Here is an 8,929-nt window from a genome sequence, read left to right as displayed (position 1 = left end):
GTGCCAGCCAAGTACCTGCTGTCATTTGAGGAAAATACGCCTCAGTCCCACACTGACGGTGGGCCCCAGCACGTGGTCTCCTTCACTCTGCGACATGACTGGGCTGAACCACTGGTCCACAAAGGTCTGCCATCCACCATGGGGAGAGGGGGTGGGCAAAGGACATTTAGGAGTCTTGGGGGGCGGGGGAGACCCTTTGCAAGCTTCAGCCCAGGATGTTGCCGCCTGCCTACAAAGTGTCCCCTTTCTGAGCCCATGCTGACTAGACTAGGGCTGTTCTGTGAGCCAGGAGGGCAGGAGAGGCCAACATAATGGAGGCTGTGAGCCAGGAGGGCAGGAGACAACTCCCAGAGCGCTATGGGCCTGGATTCAAATCTTGAGCTATCGTTCCTGACCCTCTGTCTCGTAGTGGATTTTGTCGACTTGAATTATGAGGGAAAGGGTAGGGGTGGAATCCAATTTGTCCGTCAGGCCTCCTTGGGGAGGTGGCCTCTTTCAAAGGAAGAAACCAGGAAACTCCCCCTCTGTGGACCTTCCTGAGCAATGCTGGCGCCCTGACCGTGGATCCACACCACTCTGCTCCCATCGCCTGCGATCTTCCCGCTCCCCCTTTCTGTCCCACTGGCGTGCAGCTCCGTGGGCCTAAGAGCGTCAGACTTGGGGACTTGAGTTGAGACAAGGACTTCTTGATAGAAAGCCCTTTGCTGCACATGGACGAGTGTGCCTGGTTTCTCCAGACAACACACCCAGCACGTCCCCCAGGAGCTTCGAGCTGCTCCCCTTCCTGAGGGTGCGGGCTCCCTGAGGCAGGCGGCATGGAGAGCTCCTGCGCAGAAAGCAGCAGGGGCCCTCGCTTCCCCCCCCCCCGAGGGCTGAGCAGGGGGGGGGGGCCCTGGGTCACAGTGAGCAGGCGAGGTCAGTCATTGGGGGGGCACTGGTTTTCTTAGACGGCAGAACACCTCCTCGGTGGCTTCTGGTGATTCTCTGCCAGTTACTCACATGTCGCTGGTGCAGAAGCAGACCACCCACTGATTGCAGGCTCAGGGCTTTGGGGGGGGGGGGGGTTCCTCCTGCATTCGTGTTACGGGAAAAGTGCCGAGTGGCCCTTGGGAAATGGCACTCTGGGTCTCCAGCTGGCAGGTGGGGGGTCGGGGGAAGGGAATTTGGAGTTACCACTTCCCATGGGTAAGCAGCTGGCGAGGAGTGCTCTGGGGGCGCGGGAGGTGGGCACAGGGCTCTCACAGGCCTCTGCGCCCTCGTCTCCTCCTCCATGAGAGCCCAGCAGAAGGCCCCGTCATCACGGGTCTGCTGTGAGGTGACACTGGATGTCCAGGAGGGATCCTCCCTGAAGATTCCGCTCCCCCACCTTCTCCTCAGGAGCACGGGCAGAGGGCCCCTGAGAAGCAGACGCGCAGTCACACACCCGCCTGGTAGGAAATGGAGCTGCAGCGCTTTAATGGGTGCAGGGGCGCGGGGTGTCACAGAGCTGGTGGTCAGCACGCAAGCGCTAACATTCCCCACGCGCACACACGGATGGGCCCAGCCACAAAGGGGTGCTGCCGGCGTGGCTGGGTGGCCGGAGCCCAAAATGTCCAAGGGTTTAATTTAAAAAAGCCATTTGGATCTTAGTTTCTTATTCGAAATGAGTGGTGGGAGGGGGAAGTGCCCGCGGTGCCTTGTGGAAGCAAAAGCAACCCCTGAGCTTGGGAGACCAGACAGAAGGTCGTTTTGTTTAAACCAGGAGATAGACGCCGTAGACCGTCCCCTGCAGACCTCCAGAGGAGCCCACTGATGGGAAGTGGGGGGGACTTGGGTCAAAATGGTAGCAATGCCAATGGGTACAAGGCCCCTCACCGGGATTGAGGGGGGCAGGGGTGGCACCCGTGGATAGCTGAACTGTTACATGTGCTCCAGTGCTGGGAGCCCAGTGGGGGAGGTAAGAGGCAGCGAGTCTAGTGGCTGGTCCCCAGGGCGCGACTGAGGGAGCGCAAGGCCAGCTGGGTGGCAGAGACTGCTGGGCCCGGGCAGAGGGGCCCAACCCTGAGAGTCAATGGGGAGGCGGGGGCTCAAGAACAGGAGCCTGGGAGAGGCGAGGGCCAGATGCCTATGCGGCTGAGGTATTGGAGAGTCGGGAGGAGCCCCCCGACTTGGGGCTGTAACTTCCTGAACCGATGAAGGCCAAGCCCTGAGCAGTGACCCACCGGTCGAGGGGCCCGCCAGGTCCAAAGGGGTTCCCTTGGCCTTGAAAGGCTACTCCTGGAATGCCGACCTTCACTTCACGGGTCCACGTCCTGGTGCCCCCCCAGCTGCCCACCTCACACTGTCCTCATGCCAGTGCTTCCGGAAGCTGCTGGCTTCCAAAGCCCGCCCGCCTGCTCCGCCTGAGATCGGTGCCGTGGCCCCGGGGGCTTGGGCTGTCTGTCCTTGCACCCCGCGGCGGGCGGGCATCCCTCCATGGCCTGAGGGGTGGACCAGCCGTGCGGGCCGGGGGCTGGCTGTACAGGCTAAAGTGCAGGCGGAGTATCAGGCACTTGGTCTGGGGCCTCAGTAGCGGTAGACCCTCAGTGTGTTGGCCTCGTCCAGGCCCAGCTGCAGCAGGCTGGGGGTGGCCGGCGGCTGGGGCTCCGAGAATTGACGCCTGGCCCATGCGGTGAAGGAAAACTACAGGCGGCGGGTCCTCCGCAGACCCCGGCAGCAGTCCCTGCGGCTCAGGTCCGTCCAGAAGGAACTGGAGTGAGCCAACTGGCTCAAAGGATACACCTTGGGGTCGCTCTTGAACTGCGAGAGCCACTTCTGGTTGGCCTCCATCCCGCCCAGGAAACTACCGCTGCCCACCCGGGACAGGTGGGGGTGTGAGCGTGGCAGGGGGCGGAGCTGCTCCCTGGGAAGGAGAAGGAAGGGTGGGCAGAGGGGCAGAGGGAAGCGGGTAGCACCCTGGGGCCCGACATGCAGATGACCATCTTCCAGAGCCTCCGCAGTGCCCCCAGATGAGGAGCACCCTCTGCCCTGGCCGGAGCTCTAGGCTCCTGCACTGCAGGCTCCCTGCCAGCCTCATAAGCAAAAGAAGCACCACCCCCTGCCCCGGGGACTGAACTCCTGGCCCCTGCATCGATGCCCAAACTGGTCCAAGGGGCAGGGGAAGAGTAAGGGGAACAGGAACGTAACAGCCGGTCTAAACCGCTGCCTGCCCGCCTGCCTCCCCTCTCCAGATGTTGCTCAGCCAGCGGGTGAGGGGAGGAGGAGCCTGAGGACACAGATAAAAAGCTCCGGGCCACACAGGGCAGCCTGGGGGCTGCAGGGCCGGCGGGCAGGCAGAGGCACAGGGCCACGGGGGCCAGGCCAGGCCCCGCACCCTCATGCCAGCCTGGGTTGGGACCTTGTGGAGCGGGCCGGCCTTTTCTTTGACTTTTGAGGGGTGCTGAGGACCCAGGCCAGATAAGAGCAGCCTTGTGGTCCGGAGGCCTAGCTGCCTGCCTGCCCTCTGCCCACAGATCAGAAGGTCTGACCCCACAGAGGCCCACCTAGCCAGGAAGGTGCAGGGAGCAAGCAGCCTGACTGGGAAGCTTACCTGGCTGACACGTAGCCCAGCCTGTTCTCCAGGGGGGCAGGGCTGCTGCTGAGGACCGGAACGCCATCTGGCCAAGGGAGAGGCAAGTGGTCAGAAAGGAGCAGCTGTCCGGCCAGGTGTCCTTCCCCCAGCCCCTGCTCCCTGAACACACAGAACAGGCCGCGTCTCAGGGGTTGCAATGAGAGGCAACAACTGTCCTGTGTGTTCTGCTCCCACAGCTTACAGCTGCTCTCCGATTCGGGTTGCGGGGAGGACAGAGGACAGGGAGATGCCCGTGCGTTCAGGGCTTTCCTGGGCCCCGGGGGGAAGAATATGGATGCAGAGGAGGGGAGGCAGGGGAGGGCAGAAGGCTCAGCAGGCAGGAATCGAGTGGGGGCCCGGGGTGGGGGGCGGGTGAGGCTTACTTGGGAAGTACTTGTGCCACTTCTCCAACAGGAAGTCATCCACTGTTTGAGCCACGGAGGAGGAGAGCCTGGGTCCCAGCCCTGAGTCCCAGGCCCACTGAGTGGGCATGGGTGTAACCGGGGCTGGGACCGAGAGACTGGGCAGGGTGGGGTAGGTGGGAGCAGGGGTACCCTCGACGGTGCGTGGTGCCGGTGTGGAGGTGAGGAGCGGGGGTCGGGGCTGGGCGGTGAGGCTGCTGAGCAGGCTAAGGACCCCCTTCAGCTCACTGCTGATGTGCTGCAGGGAGCTGCTCAGACAGCGGATCTTGAAGTCGGGGTTCTGCATCCCAGGGACTGGAAGGGAAGTGGGGACAGTGGGCAAGGACCCAGGCCCAGTGCACACAGCAGCATCCACCGGCCCTGCCTGCCCGAGCTGACCACAAAGGGGGTCTCCAGGGTGAGGCCAAGATAGGGCCAGGACACTGGCGAGGAGGCAGAGAAGGCCCTCCCGCCCACGTGCAGCAGGAGCGGAACAGGGGACAGGTCACCTTCATGCCAGGTGCCCACGGCCGCTGTCCGGGACTCCCGCCTGGGGGCTGCTCCCCCTCCGGCAAGGCGCACGCCCTGAACCCTGCTAGTGCCACTCACTCTGGGGCAGCGGGGAAGACTCGGAGCTTGTGCTGCTCAGGTCTTCCAGGTCGCTGAGGTCGAAGGTCACCGCCTTCTTGGCTGAGGCTCCTCTCAGAGTGTCCTCCTCTGAGGCCTGCGGGGAGAAGGAGCGCTATGCTGGCCCTCCTGCCTGTACGGGCAGGGCCTACTAGGCACCACAGAGCAGCCTGGGGGAGGCTGTCATGCCGGCTGCCCTGGGCTGGGCTGGGCGGGCAGCGAGGAGGGGAGGAGAGAAGAGGTTATGGGAACCCAGTGACCGGAGACCAAGACAGCAGGTCACCTGGCTCAGACAGACCTCACCCGCCCCAGCCAGCAATACACTCTCCTGTAGCCTCGCTCCACTGAGCTTCCTCCCAGGGCAGCAGCGGTTCTCAGCCTGTGGGTCATGGCCCCTTTGGGGGTCAAACGACCCTTTCACAGGGGTCACCCAATTCATAAGAGTAGCAAAATGACCGTGATGAAGTAGCAACGAAAATAATGTTATGGTTTGTGGGGTGGGGGGTCACCACCACATGAGGAACTGTGTGAAAGGGTCGAGGCATGAGGAAGGTGGAGAGCAGCTGTTCTACAGAAAGGCCCACACAGGGCGGGGAAGCCTCCAGCCCATGGCTGTCCCAGCACCTGGGCCCCACTTCTTCCTCGGGCACCGCAACAGGGTAAGGCTGGGAGCCAGTCCCCCTGTCTCAGAAACCCTCGGCAGACCTCGGGGTAGCCCCCAGATATCCAGTACAGACATCCGACCCTCCCAGTGCTCCGCAGAGAACTAAAGCCACCAGCCCAGGCCTGATCCTAGAGGCCCAGACACCACCCCCCACAGCCCGCCTTACAGGCGACCCAAAAGTTCATCCCCACCCCAGGAGCAGAGCAGAGGGGACTGCGTGTCCCCAGAGCTGCACCTCTTCCTGGAGAGAGGACTCTAGCTGGGTCAGCCTCTCCTCCTTCTTCCTCAGCAGCTCCTGAGTTCTCCGCATGGCGGATTTCAGCTCTCCCAGGTACCTGGTCTCCTGCAGTCAGGGCGGAAGGCGGGAGAGACATGACGGAAGACTCACCACAGGCTCGGGAGGGAGCCCGGTGAGGCCGCTGGCTGGCTGAGCCACACCGCCCGGCTTGTCACTGGGAGGACTACGAGAATTCAGGGCTATCACGGCTCACGCTGCTCACCAAGCCTAAGGGAGTCCCTCACAGGCCCTGTGAACCAGTGGGGTGGAGCTGTTACACCTGCCACCTCCCATGATGACCCCCCTCTCCTGACCAGACCAATGGCAGCACCCGGGAAGGAGACTACACCCGTTTTCACCAGCCTCTTGTCCCCTGCTGACGGCGCAGTGGTGTATGTGTTGAGCTGCTAATAGCAAGGCCTGCGGTTCGAACCCACCAGCCCCTCCATGGGACCACGAAGGGGGCTATCTGCTCCCTTAAAGATATATGGTCTCTCTTTCCACAATTAAAAAAATACACTAATAGCCATGAGTAGAACGAAAAAGAAAATGTTCTAAAATTGGTTGAGTTGATGACTGTACAACTCTTCTTGATATGCTTGAACTACCTGCATTGTATGATATGTGGATGAAGTGCCAATAATAATTAAAGCTATGCAGGTTCAGAACCCCCAAGGAGAATTCTCCTCCATCCTACAGGGTCACTATGAGTCAGCATCGGCCTGATGGCTGTGCCTAGTTTGTCCTCCACTGCCCTCAAGCCTGCCATGGGGGGCCGACACCCACACCATCTCTGAGTATCAGCACCCTACGGCACAGGACAAGAGCCTAGACCTCCAGGTATATGTAGATCTGTGGGCGCAACGAATAAGAGCCAGGAAGCCTGGGCCTTGTCACTGGAAACTGGGTTGCCCAGTTTAAATGGGGGGAGGGCACTGAAACGCAGGAGTAGCTCGGCCTTAGAGGTTCAACTGATTTCCCACTGGACGTGACACCGGGGAAGCCTTAGCCAAGCTCTTCATGCAGAGGGTGGGAACAGGAGCACAACCGGGGTGCGCTCCCACGGGGAGCCTGAGGGTCACAGGGTTTACAATCAGAGAACGTGCGCTGAGCTTTGTGCTGGCCACAGACATGTTTGTACGGTATGTTTGTCCTCACGGAGAGACTCCATCACCCATCCACTCCCCAGGACCACCCCCCTGAAGCCGCTGGAGCAAGGAACCAGGAAGGTGCTTGGCGAGGCTCGTGCCCCCACGCAGGACTGCAGGTCCCCAGGGCCCCTGACCTCCTCCAGGTTCTTGCGCACATCATCCAGAACCTCGGTGCCGGGCAAGTCTTTGGTGGCATCTGGAGTGCTGGCCAGCTCCTGGCGCCAGTGCTGCTGGGCAGCCTTCAGCGCCGTCTGCCGCCTCCGCAGCGAGCGCGTCTGCTGCACCAGGAACGCCTTGGCGCTCCGGAGGGCCAAGCCCTCGGAGGAGAGGTAGTGCCGGACACTGTGGGAGGGCAGGCCCAGGCAGAGGCCTTAGAGGCAAGAAACCACAGGCTCTCAGACCCCTGCCCCACAGATGCCACCCAGGGGGAGCAGGGGCAGCTGCGTGGGGTGGGGCGAGGTCATCGTCAGTGCTGCAGTCTGCTGGATCTAGTGAGCAAGGTTGCCCCTGAGGGCCCAGGCAGAGCAGACACGGCGCGACAGACGGAAACCCCGACAAGCTGCTCTGACTGAGCAGAAGTCCCTCAGCCCCAGGGCCGGTCTCATGTGAGCGCCCCCTCACCAGGCGAAGCAGCCCCTTACCCACCAGCGGCTGTCGGGACCCACCTGTCCAAGGACACGTCGCCCTCCTCCTTGCTCTGGGAGAAAGAAGAGGGCACCTCTTTGGTCTGGCTCTAGGGGAGAGAAGACCCACCGAGTGAAACAAGAGGCCTGGAAAGCCAGGGCTACAGGCTGAGAACCCAGGACCCTGCCAGTGGCCCGGACAGAGAAAGAGCCCCGGTGGCTAGGGCTGGTGCAGACCCCTCAGAGATGCCCCTTGTCTCCTAGAGGTGGGGGGCTGGGGATGGTAACCACAGAGAGGGCCCAGGTCCAGACAGCCGCGCCAGCCCCTCCTGATGCCCTGTCCCAGCCACCCCGAGAAGCTCACTGTCCCGAGGGACTTCCTCAGGTCCTCAATGTGGAGATCCGGCTCCAAGCGTGGGGAAGCATTACTCTCCTTGACTGCCAGCTCATCCAGCACTTCCTGCTTCCTCTGAACTTCAGCCTCCAGGTCGCTGGGGGTGTGGGGGGTTGAGGCAGGGTCACATGATGGAGCAGGTCAGACAACATGCTGCTGGGACTGGACTGCAGGCCACTCCAGCCCTTCACGCTCACCCAAGTCCCTCCGAGGGGCTGGGCAGGAAGGGCAGGCCCAGGGACTCTGCTCCTCATCACCCCAAGTCCCCGGTCCAAACCCTTGCCATCAAGTCACAGCCCTAGAGCACAGAGCAACCCTGCCCATGGTCTCCAGGACGGGAGACTGCCACAACCTTCTCCAACGGGGCAGCGGGATGGGCTCCAGCTGCCAGCCTTCCCGTTCTAGCGGCTGAGTGTTCCAGCCACTGTGCCACCCGCCAAGTCCCCACGGCCATCAGTCTAGTAATACCAGTCTAAAGATGGTACATCCTTCTGGAAGCAGTCTCATGTTTCTCCCAAGGAGCAGGTCATAAGTTAGAACCACTGACTTCTCGGTTAGCAGCCCAGCAATTAACTCACTGCCCCACCAAGACTTCACCCAGCACCTACTACCATCAGCCAGATTCTGATTCCTGGAGAGTGGCTGGTGGGTTTGAACCACCAACCTTGAGGTTAGCAGCCCAATGCCTAACCCCCAGGACCACCTGGACTCATGTGCCATCCCGCATCCACCTACCCCCACTCCCTGCCCTCTGCCATCAAGGCAGTTCTGACTCGTGGCAGCTCTATGCAGGGCTCTGAGACAGAAAGTCTTCACAGGAGCGCACAGCCCCAGCTTGCCGCTACAGGGCAGCTGAGGGTTAAATCACTGGCCTGCCGGTTGGTAGCCTAACCCACAGCGCCACCAGGACTGCTTTTATCACTCCCCCGCAAACCAATGTCACTGCCATCGAGTCGATGCCGACTCATGGCAAGTCCGCAGGACAGAGCAGCAGAGCTGCCCTAGGAGTTTCTGAGACCAAAACGGGGTGGGCAGTCGAAAGCCCTGTCTTTGACCCACAGAGCAGCTGGCAGTTTAGAACTGCAGACCCCACATGTAACTGCAATGCCACAGGGCTCTTGTACCACGTGCAGCCACCACAAGCCCCTCTGCCTGGCTCCCAAGTACGGCCCGAACTGGGCCATGCTCCAGTCTTCAGCAAGC

General features: G+C 61.8%; 1 protein-coding gene across 6 annotated transcripts in view; it reads right to left on the bottom strand.

The window, feature by feature from the left end:
* Nucleotides 1-1,437: 1,437 nt before the first annotated feature.
* CEP164 (centrosomal protein 164) overlaps nt 1,438-8,929 on the bottom strand; it is a 73,025-nt gene continuing 65,533 nt past the window's right edge. For 4 of the 6 annotated variants that reach the window (XM_075546651.1, XM_075546652.1, XM_075546649.1 and 1 more), the window contains 8 exons: nt 7,697-7,823; nt 7,375-7,442; nt 6,844-7,051; nt 5,517-5,624; nt 4,600-4,714; nt 3,973-4,305; nt 3,569-3,635; nt 1,438-2,881 (listed from right to left, as the gene is read on the bottom strand). In XM_075546651.1, the coding sequence (XP_075402766.1) occupies nt 2,662-2,881; nt 3,569-3,635; nt 3,973-4,305; nt 4,600-4,714; nt 5,517-5,624; nt 6,844-7,051; nt 7,375-7,442; nt 7,697-7,823 (1,246 nt within the window). In that variant the 3' untranslated portion in view covers nt 1,438-2,661. The remainder of the gene's footprint in view (nt 2,882-3,568; nt 3,636-3,972; nt 4,306-4,599; nt 4,715-5,516; nt 5,625-6,843; nt 7,052-7,374; nt 7,443-7,696; nt 7,824-8,929) is intronic. The other 2 variants (XM_075546648.1, XM_075546650.1) reach the window with 2 other exon arrangements.

Source organism: Tenrec ecaudatus, chromosome 4 (assembly GCF_050624435.1).
Source record: "Tenrec ecaudatus isolate mTenEca1 chromosome 4, mTenEca1.hap1, whole genome shotgun sequence".
In the NCBI taxonomy this organism is placed as follows: Eukaryota; Metazoa; Chordata; class Mammalia; order Afrosoricida; family Tenrecidae; genus Tenrec; species Tenrec ecaudatus.
The sequence above is the reverse complement of the archived record's forward strand: the minus strand, read 5'-3'. Positions and strand labels throughout refer to the sequence as shown.